Below are 24,923 nucleotides of genomic sequence, written 5' to 3' on the forward strand. Positions count from 1 at the left end.
GCTCGGCGCTGGGGGCTCCGGGGCCGGGCGGGACCCCCGCCCGCCGGGCCCCGCTGAGGGCGCGGCCGCGGCGCTGCCCCGGGCGCGGTCGTGCGGCGGCGCCGCTGCCCCGGAAGCGCCTGTGGGCGGGCGGGCGGAGCGCGGAGGGCGGAAGAGCTGCGGCGGCTGCAGGGAGGGTCCGGCCCCGCTCCGCTGCGCTCCCGGTCCCGCTCCTCCGCCACCCGCCATGGGCACCCGCGACGACGAGTACGATTATCTCTTCAAAGGTGAGGCGGGCAGGGCCCGGCGGGCGGGCGGGAGAGCGGCGGGGCCCGCGGGCGCGGCCCGGCGGGTGCGGGAGCGCTCCGGGCACCGCCGGGCCCCGCTCGGGTGTCCGGCCCTCCCTCACGCACAATGCCAGCTCCGGGCCGGCGGATTTGGTGCCAGCGCCCGCCCGAGGCCGCCCCGGCACGGTCTGCGGGGTGGCGAGCAGAGATCGCCAGGAAGGATGCCCAGGGCTGAAAAGGACTCCTCAAGGTTGACAAGAACCTTTCCAGCTGTTAAATAGAGCTTTAGAGTGGGCGAGATATACTCAGCATTGATAGATGATGCGCTCATTTAATCAAGTAATACTCCTTGCTGCCTTCTGTGTTCAGAGCCCATGGCGAGCAGTGGAATGTCCCTGCTGCTCCACGCCCAGAGATCATAAAATCCTCCTGCAATCATGGAATGGTTTGAGTGGGAAGGGACCTTAAGATGATCGCATTCCAACCCCCTGCCATGGGCAGGGAACCTTCCACTGTCCCAGGTTGCTCCAAGCCCCGTCCAGCCTGGCCTTGCTCTGTCCTGGCTCCCCCAGGGAAGGGCAGGAATGCCGTCATTCCCAGGGCTGATGCCCCTGCAGTCTGCGATGCGGTGGCAAGTCGGATTAAAACCTCCCAGGTTGTTGTTAAATACTCAATTTTCACTCCCTGCAGAGTAAAACACCGGCCTGCTGGACAGGTTCATGTGGCCTGCTGTGAAATGTGTACAGAAGTGCTGATATTTTGAAAGTTGACTATCCAGTTTTTAAAATCCCACTGTAAAAGCAAGCAAAGTAGTGTAAAAAAGTAGTTGTTTATTGTGATGTGATATTGTAAATTTGAATTTAGGATTAAGAGCATTACTTGTGTTTTAATGGTGGCAGACCCTGTGCTTGTCCTCACAAAGGTAAAATATTGATGTTTTTTTCTGTACCTTTAAGCTCCTGTAATAACTTTGAGGAATTACATTTTTTTTGTTGTTGTTGGCTGTTTTGTCCAGTTGCATGTGGAAAGTGCCATTATTTCTACCTATAAATCAGACATCTGTACTGTTATGGAAAGCAAATCAGGAAGGTCCAGAATGAGCTCTTTTCTCAGCTTGCAGCCCTGGCAAGGACCTTGCTGACCACTGTTTTAATGGCATCAGGCAATGTTGTTGTAGGTACAGGTTATCAAAGCCATTGAATTCCCATTGTTCTTGCAGTTCTGTCAGTGGGCTTGTAATTAATGTTCTAGCTGTGGAAGCCTGGGAATATCAGTGACACAGAGTTTATTGGGAGAGCTCCTATCTTTCATTTGGCCTGCTTCCTTTTCTAGTTGGGAAAATATAAAGTTGGAATCCAGTTATAGAGAGAAGTGCAAAGCTGATTTAATTGATTGCCTTTGCTAAAGCGTTTTCTGTTCAGCTTGGTTTATGGAAGCCATTGAGGGTGCAGGGAATGCTGTCAAAATGCTGTTGTGAAAATAAATGATTTGGATTTTTCCAGCCTAAAGTGGACTGCAGGAAGTTGATGCAATGTCTGTCACTTAACTGGGATTGATGTGGCAGCTGAAATAACACAAAAATGCAGAATAATGAAACTGTGGAAACTTTTGTAACTTCCCAGAGGTGATGGTGGTTCTAAACAAGCTGTCACCACTCTGGAATGATCTGGAAATTACTGCAAGGAGATCTCTGAACTGAATGTCTCTTGCCAGGCACTGGTCAAAAAGGCTAGGGGTAGGTAAATATTTTGGAAAAGGAAGTGGGAACTTGGGGACAGCGTTAAGTCAGTGCTTGAATTTGAGACATGAGCGTCTTGGGAATTGAGGTGATGTGTAGCCATGACAGACATAACCATTTTGAAAGGGATGTTGTAGAATTAAAAAGATGGAGAAAGGCATCAAAATGATCAGAAAAGAGACCTAATGGATTCATAGTCCTTATACTCAATTGATGTACAGCTTGATTAAAATTTAAACAGTGAGTGATAAGGGCAAATAGGGTAAGTTTCTCCTGTTTGTCGTAATTTCTCTGGATATCTGTAATGCTTCTTTTATTGGGTAGCGGGTGAAAGCAAAAGGAAAAAATCCCTCAGGTGTGTATGCAAATTTTGGAGTGGCGCATTGCCATGCATATTATAAATGGATTTGAAAGCCTGCACAAATTCATAGAAGCAAAAAATCTTGTTTGGGGTGTGTCAGTGTGACAGTTATGATGGCAAGTCTGAAGGCATTGCTTATTTGAAGATGCAGGGGCTGGCTAGGACAGAGATTAGCCTGTTTGCTGTGATGCACATCAGGGTTTTTGGACATCAGTTATTTGGAGTCAGACTCTGGGTGTTGGCCTGTCAGGACACTTCATCCAGCAGGACATTTCTGAGTTTCTTAAGGGACTGTATGGGTCGGTTGGTGGGACTGAGTTCAGAGTTTAACCTGGTTAAAACAATCATGTGATCTTCTCTAGTCTGGCTGTTTTTTACTGTTCCTGGGCTGAACTGCCACGTTTCTGTTTGTGAGACCTCTGGTTTTGTCCTGACTGCAGCTGTGTGTTGAAATCTGGTTGACTCTGCTGCTGGGAGAAAGCTGAGCCCACCTGTGCTGCTGTACAGTAAAATCCAGGGACCTGTTACAAAATACACTTCTCCTGACTGTGTTGCAACACTTCAGCATATAGGAAGGACTAAACCTAGCTTGATAAAAAACAGTTTCTGTTAAATTCTTCTCGTCCAGCTTCCAGTCTTTGTATTCTTCCATACTTTCACGGTCTGGCTGAGAGCAGTGCCTGCTGTTCCCAGAATGGCCCCTGAGGAAACACAAGGCCTATGAAGTACAGTTCATATAAATCTTGCTCTCATTTTAGTAGGAGGAAAATATAATAGTGATATATATCTATTACTTTATTACTTTATAAATTAAGCCTGGCTTTAGTACAGGAACCTTTTGCTCTTTCTGATCAATGTGCTTGCAATAGATGAGCAGTTATCAAAGGAACCCTCACTTGTATTAGATGTTTTCTATGGACAAAGCTCAGGATGATTATGTCTGCACCTTGGCCATCTAGGATTCTGGATTTGGGACAGATTCATGTCATGGACCTGACTTGTGGTGATGTTCAGTTGTCTGCTAGGAAAAACTCCAGTTTCAGCTCTCTGTTCATCTCTCCAACTTCTCTCTTTGATATTGAGGAAATGCACTGAAACAGAAGCAGCTTGCTGGTTTGGTGTTTAGAAGACCCATTTTTACTTGTGTGTTTACATAAATATGTGGCTGTGTGACATCTGTTGGTTTGACAGTGGTAGAAGCCCTTGACTTTCACTGCCTCAGATGTGGAGGCACTTTGGTGCTGCAACAAAGCTGCTGGTGCAGCCATTTACTGCAGAGCTGTTGGGAGGTGTTATTGATTGTATGGCCAGCTGATCCCTGCCCCAAAGGCCTCTGGGGCCAGTTCCCTTTCTGGCAGAAAAAGAGTGGATAAAATGGGGCACAGCTGAGGAGGCTGACTAAATTAAGTCATGACCATGTTGGGTTTATGACCACCTATGATGTGTAAGATCAAGTAATTTTTTTCACACGCCCTTCAAACTCCAGCTGAAGTGGGCAGGGAGAGGTATTCATCAGCAGGTTCTTCTGGGGGTAATGAAGACATGTCCAACCTTTTTATTGATATGTCTCTTAATAGCAGAGCTCAGTGCAGAGACAAGTTTTAGATATGGTGATTTTCTTGTGCTGGTGCACTTGTCCTAGATCATGTAATATGTGACTTGTGCAATAATTTTTGCCACAGACAACAGAAGCTAGTGCTGCTGGATTCTATTTTCAACCTGATTTCTTATTTATTGAGATAATTAAAATATTTTCTGAAAATTTAAACTAAGAGGTTTTACAGAAATAAAAAATGTGTGAATGAGCTGGAATATTGGTGAAAAATTAATAACCCTTTCTTGACATAGTTCTCTAAATTGCTTCTAATGCAGCATAGGAAATTGAGTTCTTATTTTGGTCTTCTACAGAAATAAATCTGGAATTACAGAGTGAAATTTATACAGTACTGTGGACTTCATACTCTTTTTTTTTTTTTTTTTTTTCCCTATCTTCACTGAATGCTTGTATGCTTGTCTTAAATGTTTGGGGTAGTAAATGTATAGAAAGTCAAATGCATTGATTGAAAGCACGTGGTTGCAAGTATTGAACTGTCCCACCACTAAATTGGTCACTTGGGGCTGGGAGATTATTTCCATGACTTTCAGATGTGCCAATACAATTCTCCTTGGTTGTGCAACTTCCTAAGGTGCTGCTCCTGTGAGGGAGGTGCTGCTCCCCAGCTGGTTATTGATTAATGTCAGGACTGGGTCTTGTGGCTGAACTGGCTAAAATGTTTCCTCCAGAGCTTCCTCCTTCCAGTGCTGGCCTAGAAAAGGAATTTGTGAGTGATGCAAGTTGGGTGGGACAGAGGAAGTGGGAGTGTGGCACTGAAAGTTGTGAGCAGATGAGGACTGTGGTCCTCCAGAGAAGCTGGGATTTGGGATGTAAGGGTTTATCCCTGAGGACTTGGACTCTGGTAAAGTAAAAGTTTGCCAACCTAAAGCTGAACAATTAGGTCTGATAACAGGCAGACTGAGCCATCAGGGTGAAATGGTCAGGAGAAAGAATTCCAGCTCCAGGTGTGCTTAGCAGAGATGGAAATACTGAAATTCTTGTTTGCATCACAGGGAGATCCCACTTAGAATGACATGTGCCCTTCTCACTGTGATGAAAAGAATTTGAAAACTTGTAGGGAGGGTGTTTGGGGAAATGAGCAATGTGTTTGTATGGAACCATTTGACAAGTTTTTGTATTTAGCAAATAGAGCAAAGCCCAGACAAGCTGTGGTTGCTTTCTGTAAATACCCCAGCCTAAACACCACTGGGAGAAGACACTAATAAGCTAATGGAGAATGCTGGCACATGGACACCACTGTCAGCTGACCACTAATTCCTTCCGAAAATCAGAAGGCACTTTCTAACCATTAGGAGTGAGTTTCTGGAAGAAAAGCCCAATGAAAGGGACAATGTGCAGGAACAATTAACTTTATCATGGGCTTAGATAACGTAATTTCCCTCCTAGAAACTGTTTCCTTAGGGTGTTTAGCATGGGACTTGGCCATCCAGGACCATTCCTACTGCATTTCTATGCTAAGAATGTAATACATGGGAACACTGTAGTATAAAATATCAAAATATGGTGGCTTGATAAGGAAAACAAAACTGAAATTAATAACACAACCTGAATGGTTGTTAAAGCTGTTTCAGTTCATAATTTTATTTAAAGAGTGATACTTACCCAGACTGGCAGAAATGCAGAAGGGGTGAGGACTCTTAGGCGCCTGCTGACATTCCAAGCTGTCCTCGTGCCTGTGTTCAAGAGGAGCTGCAATGGCCCAATTAAGTAGAGGAAATAGCTGACTTCAAGGAGGAAGGTATTATTTTCTCCTTATAATTGGGACACATTAATCCGGTGCTGGAAACCATTCAGAACATAAGCAGAGTGGGATTCAGACATGGTAAGGAAAAAACCTGGCTGAGGAATTAAAGGGATCCTTCTGTTGTTAAATGAATTAAAGGTGGGCTTTGCACTGAATTGCAAAAACAGGTTTGAGGAAATATTTAACAGATACATGATGCATCCTATTGGGAAAAGGAAATGGTGAATGTGGATTGCTTTTCTTGCTTCGAGAAGCTTCTGTCACTGCTGGGTGATAGCAAGACAGAGCTGTGCAAAGGGAGCTGTCAACTTTTCCTTCCTAAGAACTTGTGTGCCCCAGTGAGTACAAACATGATGTCATCTAAACCCGTGGTCCAAACCTGCCAAAACAGTTGAAGAAGTGACTTGCCAGTGGCAGAGGAAAGCTGTGGCTGTTTGCCAGGGGTGGTGATGCAAGCGGTGCCCTGTCCCCTGCACTGGGTTTATCAGGATGTAGCATCTCCGTGCCAGCAGAGCTGGTCAGCAGTGACCTGGCACGTAGGAAAGCAGCCTGCTGTTTGCATTCAGGGGCCTCACCTACCTGCACTTGTGATCTTCCCTCACAGGAGAGGTTAACAGAGGGTGCTTTCTGCAACTCGTGTGCTTGGCCGGCTGCGTGCTGAGTCAGCTGGCACGGGCAGCTGGGAAGATGTTTGTTTTGATGAAGAATTCTGCACAAGGCCGTGCTTGAAGCCAACGTTTTTTTTCGATTTTCATTTATGGAGGGAGTTTAAAAGGTGCTGCTCTGCCCTTCCAGTCAGAGCAAAGAGTTGCTCGGCATTATTTAAACAAAAGCTGCAGATGGGAGTGTTTCTGCTGCTAGACTGAGCTCCACGGGGGTGGTGTCATTGAGTGTTCTTGGTGCACTCCTTGCTTTGCTGTACTACACAGAGTCTCTAATGCTGTGTTGTGGTGTCTTAACAGTTAATGATGTGTGTTACTGAGCAAGTAATTGTTTTTTCTAATTAAACAAAGACACAGTGTTTGCTGTCACCTGAGTGTGCACTTTTTTGCTTGGACTGGCATTGATTCACTGCTGAACTTCGTTATTGGCCTTTCTTCTCAATGATTTAATCTTATTTTTCTTCCCTTTCCTTCACTACTAGTTTGGAACCTTATCATCCTTAAGGTCGTAGGATCACCCAATGTGACTCTGGTTGTGAGCACATTTCATCCACTGTTCTGCCTCTTGGTACTGAGTTTTAAGTTACAATGAAACTTGCACTTTCAACTCAGCATTACAAGATAATGCAGTGAATCCTCGTGATGCTGTTTTTCCTGCAGGATCTGGACTTTGAACCTTCTGTCAGTCTCTTGTCAAGCATAGCTGAATCCTTCCAATTAGTTTGCTTGGCACTGGTGCTGGGATGAGTCAAGCTGAGCCAGGGAATGGTGGATCCAGTGGTGAGGCTCAGCGATCCCCTGGCAGCTTTTTTGAGCAGTTTCAGTCTGTGGCCTCCTGTGTGCAGGGGCCACAGCAGCAGTGGGGACTGCAGAAGGGCAGAGAGCTGTGGCTCAGCAAACACTTCAAACTGGCTGGCAGGGTGATGGTGGCCTTGTGGGTTCTTTGGTTTGGTTCTCTTTTCATTCACAAAATTTTCTGCCCCAGTGGGGAGCAAAGGCATGAGGAGTGTAAAGTGAAAGCAGAGTCTGCTGCTTACCCTGTGTTTTGGACTTCTTCAGCAAAGCAGATTTCAGTTGTGTGGTTGTAGGGTTTGTGTTTTGCTTTTTACTTCTAGTATTATCTAAGGAAACAGAACTGGTCACCAATGTTTGCAGTGACAACCATGTATGTTGTTTCTAAAAGAGGAATGTTGTTCCAAACTGTGCAAAGGAGGCTGAAATATAACCATTGAAAATCAAGTCTAACATCTGTTCAAAATGCTGGTGAACGTGGCAGCTCTGGTTTTCCAGAAATATTGAGATTTGGACAGCAGATCCATGACAAGGATGGTGCTGTTGCCATTCTTTTCCTTCATGCTTCATTCTTTAAAAGAAATACTTCTTGTGTCTGATTTTCAATGTGTCATCTACATCTGGAGTCTGAGTCTGATATAATTTTTGTCTTGCAGTTGTACTTATTGGAGACTCTGGAGTAGGCAAGAGCAACCTCCTGTCTCGATTCACTCGCAATGAGTTTAACTTGGAAAGCAAAAGCACCATTGGAGTGGAGTTTGCAACGAGGAGCATCCAGGTGGATGGGAAGACAATAAAGGCTCAGATCTGGGACACAGCGGGGCAGGAGCGATACCGAGCCATAACCTCAGCGTAAGTGCAGCCCGGGTGGCTGAGGACAAGCTTTGGCTGAGGAGGGCAATTTTGGGCCCTTCCAGTTCCTCACCAGCTGCAAACAGGGGTGTTAGTGTTTTATTGGGTAATACCCCAACCTCTGGTGGTGGGAAGGTTAAATATTATTCACCCAGAAACTTGATCTGGCGTGTTCCTGCACAGACTGATTTCCTTTGCAGTGCTCTCATGACACGTAACTGGGGGCATTTCAAATTTAGAATGCAAGAGCTGTGAGAGACTCATTTCCATGGAAGTGAATGATAAAGGAATATCAGTGTTCCTGGTTGTTTTATCAGTGGTAACCTGAGAGCTGAAACCTTCCTGTAGCAGCCAGGAGACTGCTCACTTGTGTGCTTGTTTAGTTGTTAAAAACCAGCATAGCTAAAGCTGGATTTCAGTAGAACTGGAGGGGATTATGGGGTGGGAGAACACAGCCTGTTTCCTTTTGAATGCCTTGCTGTGGCTCTCGCTTGAAAGGAGCTGTGGCCTTTGGTAAAGGAAGTAGATCACGCTGACATTTTTATGACCCAGTGAGTCACTCTACAGTCTCCCTATCATTCTGGGCTGTGCCTGTGCTGCACCCACAGTGATGGGTGGGGGAGAATTTTTGGGAGTGGATCAGAGGTGGAAGGTGACAGCAGCTTCCCACAGAGCTTAGAGTTTCATGTCTGGGATGAAGGGTTTCCCCAGAGCCATGGGGTTTGCCTTGCTCCCAGACTCTGAGCTGGCCCTGTGGTGTAACTTCGGCTGCTCTGCTTCCTTGTGTCCTGTCCCACTGGGGAATTGCCCTGGGCACCGTTTGCACCGCTGGCCTAGCCAGAGCTGCTCCCCACCATGGCACAGCCTCCTGTGAGCTGAGGGTGTGTGGCTGGCTGTCCCCTGCCCCAGGTACTACCGTGGAGCCGTGGGGGCACTGCTGGTGTACGACATCGCCAAGCACCTCACGTACGAGAACGTGGAGCGGTGGCTGAAGGAGCTGCGGGACCACGCTGACAGCAACATCGTCATCATGCTCGTGGGCAACAAGAGCGACCTGCGCCACCTCAGGGCCGTCCCCACCGACGAGGCCAGAGCTTTCGCAGGTGGGGAACTCGGGAATGTCCTGCTGCTGTCCGGGGCTCTGCCCAGCTGGCCTGGGGAGGGTGTGGGCAGGAGGAGAAAACCTGCGGCTGGTCGTGTCCCTCAGTGTCACGTGTCACAGTCAGAAAGCAGATCTTGTAGAACATGCATGTTGTTTCAAGAATCAGCCAGAGGCACCTGAACATCTTAAACCGGATTTATTCTCTTGGCTGGGCACCGTTTGTCTTGCAGAAACTGTGCCTGTGGCTTTAGGTTTGAGTTTCTGGTGTGTTGGTAGCTTTGCCTTCAGTGTCCCAACTGACCTCCAGCCTTACACGGGTGCCTGTGGCTGAACACTTTCATTAAACTGGCTCTCTGACTTTTGTTATGTGATTAAGATCTGTGAACAGTATTTCTAGTTTCTGTAAGCCTTTGCCCAGTTTCTTTCATCCAGGAGTGTAGCTGGGTTCCTCACATTAAAGTTTGCTGTGGCTCCACTGGCAGAGTTTATGGCCAGTGAGGATCCCTGCCTGCAGCTGGAGGAGTGTCATTCCCCCTGCTGCTCTATTCCTGTTAAATAAACTCTTGTGATATATTAGCAGGTAGGAGGTGGAGAAACTTGATGAGGTTGAAGAAAATTTCAGAAACTTTCTCATGTAGAGAAACTGCAACAGATTATCCCTTTCAGTGCTGCAGGAAAATGTGCCTTAAAGTACACAGCATTGGGCTGATCCTGTGCTTGCGAGTGGGTGTAAATTCTAGTGTTGGTGTTGGGTGGTGTCACTTTCCCGTCACTTAAGGGGGAAAACCCCACAACTTGTTTTACTTTCTCTTGATACCTGGGTGTCTCATCAAGAACACTACAAATATTATCTGCTACAGAAGTTTTTCCAGATGGGAAACAGATATGTGCTGTACCTCTCTAATTATAGTATTTCTGTCCACACAGAGAAGAATGGTTTGTCATTTATTGAGACGTCTGCTTTAGACTCTACAAATGTGGAAGCAGCTTTCCAGACTATTCTGACAGGTGAGTCATCCAGGGCTTTGTGCTTCAAGGGGGAAGGGCAGAAGGCTGCTCAGATATGATGCAAATAGGCATTTCTTTGCCTATAAAGTGTTTAAAATGTCGCTGTTTAATCATTCCTCATTAGCCATAAGATTTGGAGTCCAGTTTCAAAGTGTCACAGTTGAAAGGCCAGCCTTGAACTGGGGAATGAATCCTTGTTCACTTTGATCTGCCCCAGGTTTCTTGTCAGCCTGGTTTGTGTCTCAGTTTCCATCTCCCATTAGAGGGAGTGCCCACAGAGGGAATTCTCTCATGCTGGCATCAAGTGAGAACAGACATTGTTTATCAAGGAGAAGTCAGTCCAGTTTGTTGCCATCTTTAATGGTGACCATAGCAGTTGCCAAGGAAAAAGGGATGAAAGAGCAGAGATCCATCCTTTGAGACACAGTGACTCCTGAGCTGCAGGAGTTGCTGTTGTTGCATTTAATAGTCCTGCCTGGACTTTTGGCCTGTGTAACATGTGACAGCAGTCAGTGCTGCAATTTTATGTTCTGTGGATAAAGTACTTCCTTTTTAGTTTAAAGCCTTGTTTAGGTAGGCAGAACTTGTTAAAGCTGAGATACTAAATTTGGAGAACCTTAACTTAAACCTGTGTTGTAAAGATGGGATAGGAATTCACAAATGGGTGTGGAAGTCACTCACTCTCATGAGGCTTCTGCATTTTTGAGCAGCCAGGGCACAGTGGGACACTGTGGCCTCTGGTTTTGGAGTTTTCATTATTCTCAGCTTTGGCAAATGCTCTAGTCTGAGTCTCCAAAATATCTGAGACACTCCTCTGCTTCCTGTGTTTCTGTTCTAGGTGTGCCAGGCAGTCTCTTGTTTTCTCCAACTGCCTACAATATGTTTTCCATGTTTAAATTTGCAAATTTAAAGTCCCTCCTTCCCAGTGTAGCATGTGCCAGGCTATGTGATGTGCTTAGTATGAGCAGTGGCCCCACTTCCAAACTGTCTGTAAATCAGATCTCATTGCTGTGACATTGACACCTAGTTAGTTCTGAACTACTTCTTCTCTTTGGCACCTAATTTAGACATTCCTTTAAAAACACACCAGAAAGGTCCTGGTAGCTATACTGGAACATGCATGTGAGGCTAGAACTAGGAGGTTATTTAGTAGTAAAAGTATAAATCCTGTAGCATTTCTTCAGTTGTTTGAAATGCCTTATGGACAGCCTGGCAGTGGAGAGGGGTGTTAGGCTACTGGGGTATTAGCTGCCTGTGTCCATCTGTTTGTTTTATCCTGAGTTGTAAGAGGCCTCTGACAGTTCTGACTCTGTTGTGTTTTTACCTGGGTTCCTAAGCAGTAGTGCTTAGGATACAGAAACAGAATTTGTTTCCTTTTTGATTGAACCATGTGGTTCCCTTTTACCTTCAGTGTAGGCATTTGGTTGTAATTCCAGCATTGCACAAATTTGTTTCAAAAGGAAACAAATTCTGTTAGCTCACACATTTGTTCCCTGCATGACAAACTGCCAGTGCCATCAGAGGGTGGATGACTAAGGAGTGGCTGAATGCAGAGGTGTTGGGAATCCTGCTGCATTTCCTGTTTTCTTCACATGCCTAAAGGCACTCCTGTCAAAAATGCGCATGGATTTTTCAGGAGAAAGACACTGCTCCCTTGTCAGTGCCAAAACCTGAGACTTGTTCCTTTATGCCCACATCCTTGGTAGCCCTTCTCTCAGGAGCACCTGGGTTTTGAGGTCAGATTTGGCTCAGTGTGCTGTTGTGGTGTAGGACAAGCCTTGCTGCTCCCACTTTCTGTTTGCAGGGAGCTCAGGGCTCTCAGGTGCAGGTTAGTTAATTACCAGCACTAATAACACAACCTCACATAAACCAGGCAGTGTTTATTCCCTCCTGAGGTGGCTGTCAGGCTGCCATGGCTGTGTAGTCTGGTCACCTCATAGTCCCCATCTCCTGCTGGCCCGTTGTGTTCTCTCTTGACACTGGAGAGGTGGGAAGTTTCCTGTGTGCCCTGGGCTGCCTTCAGAGCTGTGTGATGCCCAAAGGATGCACTGCTGCTGCCATGGGAGGCACCTCACCTCTTGGGCATGGGCTGGGCTTTCTTTATCTCTTCTCACGTGCTTGCCACAGTACCTTTTATTCCAGAAGTGAGATTGGATTCTAATCTGTGGAGGTTTGATTTTTTTTTCTGTGTGTAATGGGTGAACAGGTGGTGAAACTTGCTCATGGTGGGCTCTGACAGATTTTTGAGGCTGTTGCTTTTCCATGGATGTCAGTGTTGCCTGCATGTTGCTGTGACAGAGTTTGGGGTGAAGAGCTCTTGGGTTGTGAACAGGATCCTTGTGATCCTTGTTCAGGAGGGGTCAGTTCAGCTCTGCTGGAAGAAACACTTGTGCTTAGTGGGCATGTGCTCTGTGCAGACAGGAGCTCCTGTCGGGGGAGATAAAGGTGCAGTGAACAGTGCCTGAGCAGCAGGTCGGCTCCAGCTGGGCTCTGACTGGCACGCTGAGGAGGGCTGTTCTGGAGCTCACTTCACAGCTGGCTTTTTCTCTTAATGACTTGCTTTGGAGGAAGGAGGGGGGCAGTCATCTGAGGAATGTGGTTTTTGGAGTCACCCCGCAGGATCCTGGCTGCTGTGTGTCTGGCAGGGCTGCCTCCCAGCTCAGAGCCTGTGGGTGGAATGCTGGCTGTCCCTGGGAGCAGGAAGCTGGGGAAGCCAGCAGGCGTTGCCGGCGGCTGCGAGCAGAGCTGGCTGACAGAAGGGGCAGGATGAGCTGCTGCACCAGCCCTGCTGGTATTTGCAGTGCTGGGAACTGCACCAGACACCCCAGGCTGCTCGGAGCCTTTCCCCAGCTGCTGGGATCTCTCCTGAACAGGGTGTTGTGACCAAGGTCTGTAGCACCCCCCCTGTCTTTCCAGCCCTCCTGAAGCTGGTCTGGTTGGGACAGTGATGAAAGGTGGTGAAGGTGCTTCCCTTGGAGGTGTAGCAGGGTCCCTGTTAAGCTTCTCCACACCTGGATTCTCAGATCAAGCACTTTGGGTAGATGGCTTTGGCCATAGGAAATATGAATCCAGTGTCATCAGCACAGCCTGACTATGTGATCTGTTGCTACAGGTGGAATAAGGGATAAAAGTTCTTCTTTCTTCTCCCATATAGAGAGGACTTTTAGAGGGGGTGTATCATACATGTGGTGGGCTTCCTGTCCTGCTGTGGATTCCAGATGAGGTTTTGAGGACCTTTCCCATCTGTGACTTAGAGTAATGGTCCCTATCCAAATTATTCTGTTCCAAGATGTCTAGACTGCCAGGGCTGATTGTTGTGCACACAAAGCTGCTTTGTATCATCTGGCAAATAAGAGAGACTGGTATCATGATCCCAGCCACCCTGAGCATTCACAGCAGGATAAAGCATCCTTAAAGTAAACTGTAGTCTGCCTCCCTTCCCTGCCTGGCTCTGTGCCGTCTCTGTTCCCACACCGCATTCTGCCGTGGTTTCATCTCTAAGGAATCCCATCACCAAGGAAACAACATCAGAGAATTAATGTCAAAAAATTGAGGGATTTCCTCTTTTGTTGCCTCTGTACACCTGAAAATGAATGGAGCCCCAGTGCAGGCTGAGCAGCCAAGGCCTGGCCCAGCTCTTCCTGGGCAGCAGTGTCTCTTTCCCAGCTCTCACAGTGCAAGGCCTGTCTCTCACAGTTCCTATTATGCAGTGATGCATTCTGCTAGCTGTGCCCTTAATAAAGTCTCATTCAGCTCCTGAGCAGAGCCCAGAGTGCTGTGTCTTCATTAAAAAGGGCACATCTTCATTAGCCCAGAGCTCTCCGGGCACAGCAGTTCCGGTGCGGGCTTGGCTGCTGGGCATTCTGCCCCAGTGAGAGCAGGTTTGGGCTGCTCCCCTCCCCTGCCACAGCAGCACAGCCCTGTGTGCAGCTGGGTGTGCAGCTCACCAGGGAAGGGCAGGTTTTAGCATTTCAGCTGTGGCTGCACCAAGCTTTGTTCTGCACAGGAGGGAGAAGCAGCAAATTTGGGACTGTTTACAGTGGATTCATTTCCCAGCTGCTCGGGAGGTTGTGGAATTGAGCATCATCGGAAATGTTCCCAGAGTCAGGAGGAGTAGATTCATTATCAGTAAGGGAATTTGTGCTGTTAAGATTGTTTTTAAGGCTTTGGGGCTGTTTGCTGGAGATCTTTGCTGTCAGATGAGGCTGTTGCACAGAGGGAACCCTGTGTGAGTCCTGGCTCATGGGGTGGAGGAAATGTGTGATATGTCAGGGACTTGTATGAACTTGTTCAGGAAATTCTCAGTGAAACTGAGAATTGCTGCTGCTGGAGGTGCTACCAGAGGACTCCCAGTAACAAAGGTGGCCAGAGGCTTTTCCTGTTGATGGGAACAGGCATTGTTCTGCACTGGGAGTGAACTGGCTGTCAGCCCTGAGCATGAAGCTTGTCCTGAAGGTGCAGAGCAGATTTCTCCAGCTCTGCTCCTCCCACCTCGCACACAGGCTCTGCTGAGTGCTGCCACAGGGCCAAGCTGAGCCCTGTCTGCACATTCACACACCAGGCTGCAGGTGGCTTTGAAGGACTTCTTTCATGGGTTTCACTTATCTTGTGAGGTTGTTTGTGTGTAAGATGGTTGGAAAGAAGAGCAAGCTTGAGAAAGGGTGAAATCAAAGTCCTTTAACCTGTTCAGCTCTTGTTTGTTTGCCTCAATGACCTGATCTGTACCTGACTGCACATGGAAAAGCCATTTTAATGTACAGTTTGTTCCTTCAGAGTTTGAGCTGGGGCTTTTTGTAAATCTGATCTTTAGCAAGCTTTTATATTTTTAATGGTATTCAAATTTGCAAGTGAGTTCCCCATGTTCTATTTTTGGTGTCCTGTATTTCCTTTCTGGGGGTGAAGTGCTACACACGCTTTACTCTCTCAGTGCAGCTGAAGTGCTGCTGGAGTTGCTCTGAGTTTTTGTGCAGCACCATCAGCCATGACAAGCCCCAGGAATGGGACAAGGCTCTTGGTGCAGGTGTTTGTCCCATGCTCTCTGATTCCTTTGTTAAGAATCTATTCATCTGGTGCCCATATTTCTCACACAGCACATTTTGTAAAGGGTTTCTGTGCTGCTGAAGGGGCTGAGTCTCCCCCTTTGGGCCCAAATTAACCTTTTCTGAAGATTTAACACTGCTTGGATATGATAGACATGATGGGTATGCTCAGCAAGAAGAAATTGCCCTTGCTGTCCTATCAGGGAGAGAAATCTGGAATGGTTCCCTTTAATCCTGTTTGTGGCTACATCAGCAAACATGTGACCTTGTCCTTGGACACTGTCCTTGGAGTTTAAGAACCTTCAGAAGGAATGGATGGGCACATAGTTTCTCATTGATAGCATGGAGATTCATGAATTCTGTCCATTTACTGACTCTTAATCTCAAGAAAAGTAAAACAGTTGTTAAAAAAGTAATTTCTGTTGCAAAAATATATTTTATTTTCTGTATCTAGAAAACACCACAACTGAACTTTGTGTGGAAGCTTCATTGCATTACTTATGTAATTCCAAAGCTGTGTGTGGTTTCCCCCAGGTTTAACTCTTGGATGGCATTTTGCTGGTGTGCACATATTGATCAGCTCTTTCTCCTCTTCCAGAGATCTATCGGATTGTTTCCCAGAAGCAGATGTCTGACAGACGTGAGAATGACATGTCCCCAAGCAACAACGTGGTTCCCATCCATGTCCCTCCAACCACTGAAAACAAACCAAAGATGCAGTGCTGTCAGAATATATAAATTGTCCATTCTTTCCTAAAAGGCTGTGTATATTCCCCAGGTCCAAGATTTAAATATATTTGTAATTCTCGTGGTTACATTCTTGTGTTTAGTTACTGCTTATTCCTTCTCCATGAATTTCTCCATGTCTTAAAACACTTTGATTTCAGTGTTTATCAGTCTCTTACTTGGATGTGGCTGCAGTATTTTCCCAACACCGACCTGTTGGTTTGGGCTCAGTAAATTGCTTGGAGCTCAGCTGATCCCTTCCCAACATGATGCCCACTAGTCAGAGCACTGACACCTTTGGAGAGCCCTTGAAGACGTTATCCTGCTCCTCAGAAAACAATTACTGTCAGGTTAACAAGGAAAATCTCTCTGGGCAGAATAATCTTTCCTTGTCTTAAGGTGTTGCATTCTGCATCTGAAACTTGATGAAGCTCTGAAGTGCAATTTTATTGTAAGTTAAATGTTTTTGGCTACATCTTCAGATTGTCAAGTGAAGTTTTATAGGATATTATGGGGGAGAAAAGAGAATTTCTTGCAAACAAGCAGCAGTTAGCAGCAGTTTTGGCTACCTGTGAGAGAGGTGCTGTGGTTTGGCACCTGCTGCAGAGGAGGTTGATGTGAGGCAGAGCTGCTGGGACCCCACGGAGGTGCCCCTTGGGGAGGAGGTGAACACAGGAGCCACGTCCGTGAGGAGGGGTCACTCCAGCTCTGGAACTTGCAGCATCTTTGTGCTGCTGGAGGCTTGGCCTCCACAGTGCTGGTGGTATCAGGATTTGAGGATGCCTTTTTTTCTTTCATGGGACACAGACTTGAAGGGTGTTGGCACGTATTACATATCACATCTATCAATGCATGCCACATATATTAATATATACAAATGCTTGAGTTCATGAATGAATAACTTCTACTACCTGGCCTTAGTTTTCAGTTCTGGTTGATCCAGTATTTAAAAATTATTCCAGTGGTTTGGTGTATGTTCTTCAACAAAACCCTCTGGAGTAGTTTTCTGTCTGGATGTGTTCCTCCTGTGGTCTGTTGCTCCGTAGCAATCCTGTCCAATCTGCCTGTTCAGGGATCCATGACCTGTGCCTGTCACTCGCTCTGTGCTGTCCTGAGCACGCCTGACACTGGCACTGGGGGCCACAGCCACTGCATTCCCACAGGATTTAAAGGAACTCTCTGGCGTGTAAATGCCTGCAGTTATTTATACAATTACAAGGAAGAAATTGATTGTAGGGGATGTTTCTCAAACTCTGATATGACCCACTTGGAAGATCCAGATGTGGTTGGCACTTCCAGCTGTGTTCTGTTCCCAACCTTTCTGTCTCGCGGTGCTCATGACGTGTGAGGCACACAGAAGGCATTGCTGTAGTCGGTCACTTCTTGTTTTCTACTCCATTTCTCCTCCTGGTATTAGTTCTGAAGATGCTATTTTGATCTATTTGTAAATTACTTTGTATTTTATGCATGTACTGTACTTTGATTCATTATTTTTTTAGATTGATTTAAAATATATTCATCCATGATTCTAATAAAGAATTACAGGGGACAACTCACTGTGGTGTTGGTTGCACTTCTTGGGAGAATTGGGATTTGACTGAAGGTTTTACCTCTGAGCTGCTTGGAAGAGGCAGTGAGAAGACACTGGAATGGAAGTGTCTCTGGAAAAGGAGCTGAAAATGTTGTGTAGCACTGCTGCCTTCCCTGAGAGCAGCTCTGAGCTTCCTGGGGCTGCTGCAGTTTGTAGCCAGGGCACTTTGGCAGCTTCAGGAAGCTTTGAAGCTTAGAAAATTCTGTGGGTTCACTCTACTCAAACCTCTGATTAATTTCTACAAAGCTGTTTTTTTTCCCCCATGTTGCCACAAGGAAGAAAATTCAGCGGGAGAACTCCTGCCTTCTGCAGCAGATGATGGAAGCTTTGGATCCTGCTGTGGTGTGGTGATGAAGAGGCGCCCATGAGCACTAACGGGCACTGGTGGCCCTGGGGATGGCTCTGAGGGTGAGCTGGGAGCCCAGCCCCTCTCTCACTGCAGGAGCTGTTCTCGCAGAACATTCTCTGCCCATACTGGAGCAGGTTTTGGAATCAATCGATTTCCTTTGGCAGCCAAGTTCTAAAATTTGTCAGCTGGAAATGCAGGATGAGTTTCACTCTGCTTCCTTTTCTCATTCCTGTAAGCAGGTGATTTGACTCTGCTGTCACATTAGTCTGGATTTTGTGTGGTTTTAGGCAAAACTCTTCCTCCTGTAGCAGATGGAATTGTAGTGCAGATGGTGGGAGCACAAACCACTGTGGGAGGCTGAGGACTTCTAAAGCAAAATCCAATGGGGTGTGTACAGAAAAGGAACTTCTCACCTGAGAAATCCTGTTCTGGGGGTCTCTGCTGTGTTTTTCTAAGGATTGCAGGGACCTGGATGCAGATCCTGGCCTGGGCTGGGTGACACTCCTGGGACAGGAAGGATCTTTCAGAGGTGTTTTGGGAGAGACAAAGCAAGTCGTTATTCCATCTGAGTGCTTTCCAATGGGGGATTGTCCTGTTCAGCTGCTGATTAATCATTCTGTTCCATAATTGGCACTACTTGTGTACTGAAGTGTCTCCTCTCTGCTAATGGGAGACAACTGATGGCAACACACATTGCGTTGGGCCTGGAAGGAGCTTTTTGAGATTCTGGGAATTCCATATATTGCTTCAAAATGGGCTTTGCTTGCCAAAAGTTTTTGCTGTCATCTACATATTTGAAAGTCCCAATTTTTAAGAATTATTTAGTGAGCATCAGTGGTTCTTGTCTTTGATGGGAGTTGAGGTTCTGACTCTTAAGCAGAAAGGACATGGAATTGTTCTGATTTAAAGTCATTTTTATTAAGCTAGAATTACTTATTCTGTAAATTCAGACCTGATGAATTTCCTGTCTCAAATAGCTTATTGAGTGTGGCTTGTCAAATAAGAAGATTACACGCTGGGCTTTAGTTAACAAGATTTTTAGAAATATGAAGCACAAATAGTGAAAAGCTTCAGCACGTAGCAGTGGCTGCATTGCGTGGGACTCATTAATTCTGAAGGTGTTTCCACTGCAAATCTGTGATTTATTCATTGGGCTCCCTGGGAGCTGCTGGGCTGCCTCGTGTCGTGTCCCGTGGCTGCTGGGTGACCGTGGGTCCCCAGTGTCCACCCGAAGGGCTGGGGGCCTGTGAGTGGCCCAGGGCAGTGTCACCACACATGGTGGGTGTGCAGGGGCTCTTCCAGCTGGGATTGAGCATTCCCAGGAGTCTCACTGAGGTCAGACTGCTGAGGAACTGGGAGAAGGGTGTGCAGAGCCACTTACCTTTGGTTTACTCCAACTTGGAATGGCATCACTGGGTTTTCTGAGCCATCCTGCCAGTTCTGTCCTAGCCTGGTGCCTGGGGGGTTTTGGCTGAGGGGAGCGGCCACATCACCTGGAGAGCTCGGCTCTGTGCACAGCTGGAAGTTCTGCTCTGCAAATGAGTACGTTGGAGAACTACACATTGAGAGAAATTCAATTTATTTTGTACAAGGTAGGATACCTTTGCACAGTGAACAAATATATTACAAATCTGTCTTGCCTTAAAAAAGTATTGCCATTTTGGTGCCTGTTTCCTAAGCTAACGCTGATATACAAGAAGGTACTTTTTTGTTGGTTTTGCCTTTTTTTTTTTCCTGTTAAGCTCTATGCACATCATTGCATTTGGTTTCAAAATCCTGCTGTGAAAAAAACCAAACCAAACAACTGAGCACATCTCTGCTCTCTGGAGTCCCATTGCATACTACAGCAACACACAGACGTGGGTCAGGCCAGCAGCTCAGGCTGCTTGTGCTGGGTGCCAAGGTGGGTCTTAATGAGAGTATTCCTTATCCAACTGCCTTTCTCTTGGTATTTTTGAGGTAAACCTTTCTATTCATGTATGCAAAATATATTCCTACTGGGCCTACAAAATAATTGTTTCCTTGCATCTCAAATAAGGCTTTCCTGGAAAACAAAACTGCTATTGCTGATCAGCCACGGCCCCCATGCACACATGCAGCATTCGGGAAACCTCGTGGGCAGGATCCTGCAGCTCGGGCAGTGCCTGCTCCGGGAGCCTGGGGGTGTCCTGGGGGTGTCCAGGTTCAGACTGGGGTTCAGAGCCAGCCTGAGCACCTGGAGAGTCCTGGCTCCAAGGGGAAAGGCTCCCGGGGCAGAATGCCCAGAGCCAGGGGCTGTGACCCCAGGCCTGAGGGCTGAGCCCATCCGTGGGGACATGGCTGGGTGCCTCCACGGTGCTCCAGGAGTGTTCCCAGAGCTGGGATCCAGCTGCTGCCCCCGAGCTGGAGGGCTCCTCTTGCCAGTCCTGAGCCCTGCAGGTCACTCCTGGCATCGTGCTGGGAGCAAACCCACGGGCTGGTGTCGTCCTCTTCTGCTTCCATCAGACTGGCGAATGTGCAACAGAATATCTGCTATATTTAAAAGGCAATCAACTTGCTACTTCCACGTTTGCCTAATAAAATTACTTACTTAGAGTCAATACTACTTCATGCTCAAAATCTACAAGGAACTAACGGCAAGTGCTCTACTTTCTAGGTCAATAGAGATTATAAATTAAAAAAAATATCATGGTGGCTCAGTCCAAAATTTTACCATAGGTCAGACCCTTGATAATTATTTCACAAACAGCTGCTGAAAAAGAAAACCCAGTTTCAGCACCATTTAATGACATTTCAGGTAGAATCATCAACGGATAAATTTGCACTACATGGTAATGCACATCAGATTGAGGTGTCATCAGTGGCATGCTGACAGTGAATCATGAGGAGATGGTTTGGGGAGATGGGAGAGAGAAGCCGATGTGGCTCAGCTTGGAGAAAGGAAATGAAACCAGGCCTGGTCTGTGCAAACCTGCAGCGTCCCGGGGCAGGAATTGGAGGGGCAGCAGTTTAAACTGCCTGACAGATCTGCTGGATTTAGCTACCAAAATAGAAGCTGCATAAGGAAAGTCAAAGCCTACCTGTGCCAATCACCGTTAAAAGTGTGGTAAGTGGGTGTGAGACTCATTGTGGAAACTCCATTCATTAGCAAAGATCAGGGGATGTTTGGAAAGATATTAAAAACTGCACAGAAAGTGTCTGTGTTAATATTCCTCAACTCAAATTCTCTGGTACTGAATATAGAGATGACAATCTCAATGTTAATTACCAAGCATGATCTGCACAGGTTGCACATGGTGATGGCAGTATATGAGCTTTCCAGACAGTGAAATGACAAGTTTCCCTGCTCTCATTCAGAAAAATGTCCATTCCCTTGACAAAGATGAAAAATTCCAGCGTATTCCTAGTCACCTTGTTCCTAACAGTAAAAGGTTTCTTGATGCAGTTGGTAGAAATGTAAATCTTGAAGTCCTTCTACTTAGCATGTTTTTGTGGTTTATTTTACAGCAAAGCCAGGGTTAGAACACGCCACAGAGAGTTTTTGCCTGGAGCATGAAGACACCTTCCTGGGGTGATGTGCTCCAGTGCCACGTGGAGGAGGCTCTCGTTAGTTCCAGGTACCCATACAAAAATGTCTTTATAAATAACATCATGCAGCAGCAGTTGGCCCAAGCTGATGTCGTGTTAAGTCCTTGCCAGGAAAGGAAGGAATGGCTTCTCCTCTGCTTCCTCACAGTCTGTGTTGGCAGCACAGTGCCCAGTGAAGTCCATCCCTCTAGGACTGCTTGTCCCAGGAAGGCCCGTGCGTGGGGCTGTGCCGGACGGGGAGCAGGTCGTAGTGACCGGGAATGTGACTGTTCCTAGGCAGGTCGTAGGGATTCTGAAGGTAGCTGGCACTCCGACTGCGGGTGTCTTGGACTATGCTGACAGTGGGCTCTGGGGGAGCAAGGAGAACTGGGTTGTGGTGATCAGGAGCAGTCCCAAAACTCCTGATCCTAATGGCTCCCTTCCAGCTCAGGACATCCACCACTGTGGCTCAGCTCCCCAAACCAGCACACCAACGCCCAGGCCTTCCCCCTGTGCCATGCCAAGCCCAGGATCCTTGTGCCAGGACAGGGGAAAACCAGCATCTCCACCAAACCCCCTGCCACCCACTGCTTACCAACTTCGTAGATGTTTTTGTTGGCTGTTGATGAAGTTGGCATTTCGGAATACGGGGACTCCCTGTGACCAGGCGATTTCATTTCCACGTAGCTGCTCTCGGAGTGTTTGCAGGTTAAAATGGGGGGGTCTTTAATGGTGGCGTATGGGTTTTCACTGCTGTTCAGGGAACAAGTGCTGGAGCTGCACACAGATTCTTTCATATAATCTGCAAAACAAGAGCGGAGTGGGTGCGTTAGGATCATTAGCTTAATTAGGTTAATTACAGCTGAGCCTCTGCAGGAAGGCTGGGGGGGACAAGGGGGCAGGGGATAAGGAAGATCCTTGAAGCCTCCAGCACAGACACCCGGTGCTTGTGCTCTGGGTGTTCCACACCATTGCATCCACCACTCACTAGCAGGAAAGAAATGAAAACCTGCTGAGTACTGAAGGTTTTCCTGTGCAAGTTCCTAGCTGTCGTTTACAGCAGTATTTAATGTGAGGTGGCAATCCTTCCCTCCCTCCCCCTATCTCCTAGGGAGCCGTGTTCATCCCGCTAACCTGCCCACAGACCCCGGCACGGCTCTGCAGGCAGGAGCTGCTGCTGGCACCTGGGCTGCTGAGCCAGCTGCAGGGTGAGTCCCGGGGCCTCGGGCACATCCAGTGCCCTGCACTGGAGCACACGGCGCTGCCACAGGCTCACAACTGCACCAGTGCAGCCTCTGCATGTGCAGCCCCTGCCGGTTTTGGGGTTAGGCAGCATCCTACAATCGGGGAATGCTTGGGTTTCCACAGAGGGGGACAAGCCTCCATCTCAGCCTCACTTCTGCTCTGCTTTTTTCCCCACTTTGCTGCAGACATCTCCTGCTCCTCTCCCCTGGGCTGGAGAGGAGGTGATGGAGGCACTACTTGGGGAGAAGAAGGTTGGCATGAGAGCTGTGACCACTGGCCTGCCCGGTCAGTGACCCTGGCTGGGACAGACCAGCCTGCTGCAAGGTACAGTCTTGCTTTAAAAATAAAAAACAATAGAGAATAAATAGGTCTTAACATTGACATTCAAGAACGTGCCATTGCTGCTGTGTGCATCCTGCTGGGCAGTGCCAGTAATTTAGAATTAGAGCGATGCAATGAAAGATGAGGCATTTTCTTGTGCTGGGTTACAGTACAAAGGCAGATCCTGGTATATATGAAATACTCCCGGTGAAATAGGGGGACTTGCAAAATAGCTGCAATCCCAGCTGCCCCCGCTGTCTAGTATGGGAGACAAAAAGAGAAATTCAGGTTAAGAAATAGACAGACAACATGACATCACTTCTCCAAACCTTGGCTCTGAGCCTGCCAGCCCCGTCCTGCTCCCTCATGTGCCAGGTCTGCTCCACTGTGAGTGATTGTCCCTCCTTCAGCTCTGGGGTTGTGTCTGTGCCTGTATCTGCGTGTCTGTGTGTCCATCACCCCCAGCCTGGTGCCCCTGGGTACTGGTTCAGCCCTGAGGGAGGTGCCAGGTGAAGCCTTTCTGGGCCCTGATTTCAGTGGTACCAGCAAGGCTGGAGAGCCCTCAGGGTCAGTGAGAGCAGCTCACTGGGAAGCTCCACTGCACACAAAGGGCTGGGACCATCAGGGATGGGGAGGCTGGCAGAGGCCTGGCACCAGTGCAGTGTTTAGTTAGAAAATTTAGAAATCCCTTGTGTGACATCAGCCTGGTGAGGTGAGCAGTGCCTCTGCTTCCAAGTGAAACATGCCTGGTTTGGTACAGGACAGGAGATGGGAACCAAAGCAGCACTGACATTCCCTGGCTGTTGGCTGCAGGGTTTGTCCCTCCAGTGTCACCAGCCCCAGCCCAGTACAAGTGAGTGGAAAACTGCCCCATCCCATCCTTCTACAGAGAGATGGAGCAGCCCTGTGAGACCAAAGGCTTCTGCACATGAGTGAGCTCAGTGTTGGCTTTTGCTGTGTATGTGACTTAAATCCAGGTGCCACAGTCTGGGATGTGTTGGCTACTCCAGGAACGTAGAGCTCATTATGAGAACCTGGGCAGCCTCTAATGAGCCAGCTCTGCTTTTTGGGGTGAGGGACATGAGGATTATCATCAGCTTGCTTCTCCATTTCAAGCAGTGCTGCTGAGCAGATGCTCACAGGGTGAAAAGCAGGATTCCCTCTGTGCCCCAAGAGCCCCCTGCAAAGTGTTCCCTGTCCCACCATGGCTGGGAGGGAACAAATCAAACAAGAGTTTGGTGTAGATTCAGGAAATATTGATTATAAAGGATTGCTGGCTGCTGCGGCAAAGAGCAGAGTGAGAATTCCTCCCCCTGCAGAACTGCAGCTGCAGGTAAATAGCTGTGTGGTTTGTTTATGGAATTGGGCACATCGGAGCTGGCAAAGGCAAAATCCCAGCACATCAGCTGTTTTATTTCATCCAGCTCAGCTACTTTTATCTCCCTAAGCTAAAATCCACCTGTACTGCAGTTAGGGCTGACATTGCCTCCCAGGCAGGTGTCCCTTAGCCCTTCCCAGCACCAGCTGGAAGAGCCCATGAATGCCTTGGGCTGCCCAGACTTGTTTGGCCTCCCCCAGGAATTGCCTTTTCCCAGGAGCTGTTGAGAAACAACGTGCCTGGAGCCCATTGCTGCTGACGTAAACAGAGCTCTGTGCCTGCCTGGGATCAGACCTTTGCTTTGGACACAATATATTTTATAGAGCACCATAAAATGCTGGATGTTTGGGATTCTGGGTACACCAGGGAGTCATTAGCCCTCAAGAAACGTTACGTGCAAGATCACGGAGGATTTAACTCTGAAGGCTGTAGAAGCAGCTGAGTTACTTTGTTATTAAGGTAATTTGAGGATAATTAAGAAATCTGGTATCAATTGTCAAATTTTGTTTCATGAATTAATTTAAGCAGAACAAACATATTTATAGATTCTCAGCCTATGGTGCTGCAGGCCATGTGTAAGCCCTGGCT

At 47.5% G+C, this 24,923-nt stretch overlaps 2 protein-coding genes across 12 annotated transcripts in view; one reads left to right on the top strand and one right to left on the bottom strand.

The window, feature by feature from the left end:
- The first annotated feature begins 135 nt into the window (after positions 1-135).
- On the top strand, positions 136-17,461 carry RAB11A (RAB11A, member RAS oncogene family). The gene is made up of 5 exons (XM_021552647.4): positions 136-266; positions 7,835-8,030; positions 8,940-9,133; positions 10,060-10,140; positions 15,778-17,461. Exons 1-5 carry the CDS (start codon positions 227-229, stop codon positions 15,915-15,917), a joined length of 651 nt encoding a protein of 216 aa, XP_021408322.1. The 5' UTR covers positions 136-226; the 3' UTR covers positions 15,918-17,461.
- A 1,946-nt stretch (positions 17,462-19,407) lies between these two features.
- MEGF11 (multiple EGF like domains 11) overlaps positions 19,408-24,923 on the bottom strand; it is a 255,172-nt gene continuing 249,656 nt past the window's right edge. For 6 of the 11 annotated variants that reach the window (XM_085588995.1, XM_085588994.1, XM_077785950.2 and 3 more), the window contains 2 exons: positions 21,987-22,193; positions 20,591-21,760 (listed from right to left, as the gene is read on the bottom strand). In XM_085588995.1, coding sequence (XP_085445121.1) covers positions 21,600-21,760; positions 21,987-22,193 — 368 coding nt within the window. In that variant the 3' untranslated portion in view covers positions 20,591-21,599. Of the gene's footprint in view, positions 21,761-21,986; positions 22,194-23,032; positions 23,216-24,923 lie in introns of those variants that run through there. The other 5 variants (XR_014957713.1, XR_014957712.1, XM_021552638.3 and 2 more) reach the window with 3 other exon arrangements.

This window comes from Lonchura striata, chromosome 10 (genome assembly GCF_050655825.1).
Source record: "Lonchura striata isolate lonStrDom1 chromosome 10, ASM5065582v1, whole genome shotgun sequence".
In the NCBI taxonomy this organism is placed as follows: domain Eukaryota; kingdom Metazoa; phylum Chordata; class Aves; order Passeriformes; family Estrildidae; genus Lonchura; species Lonchura striata.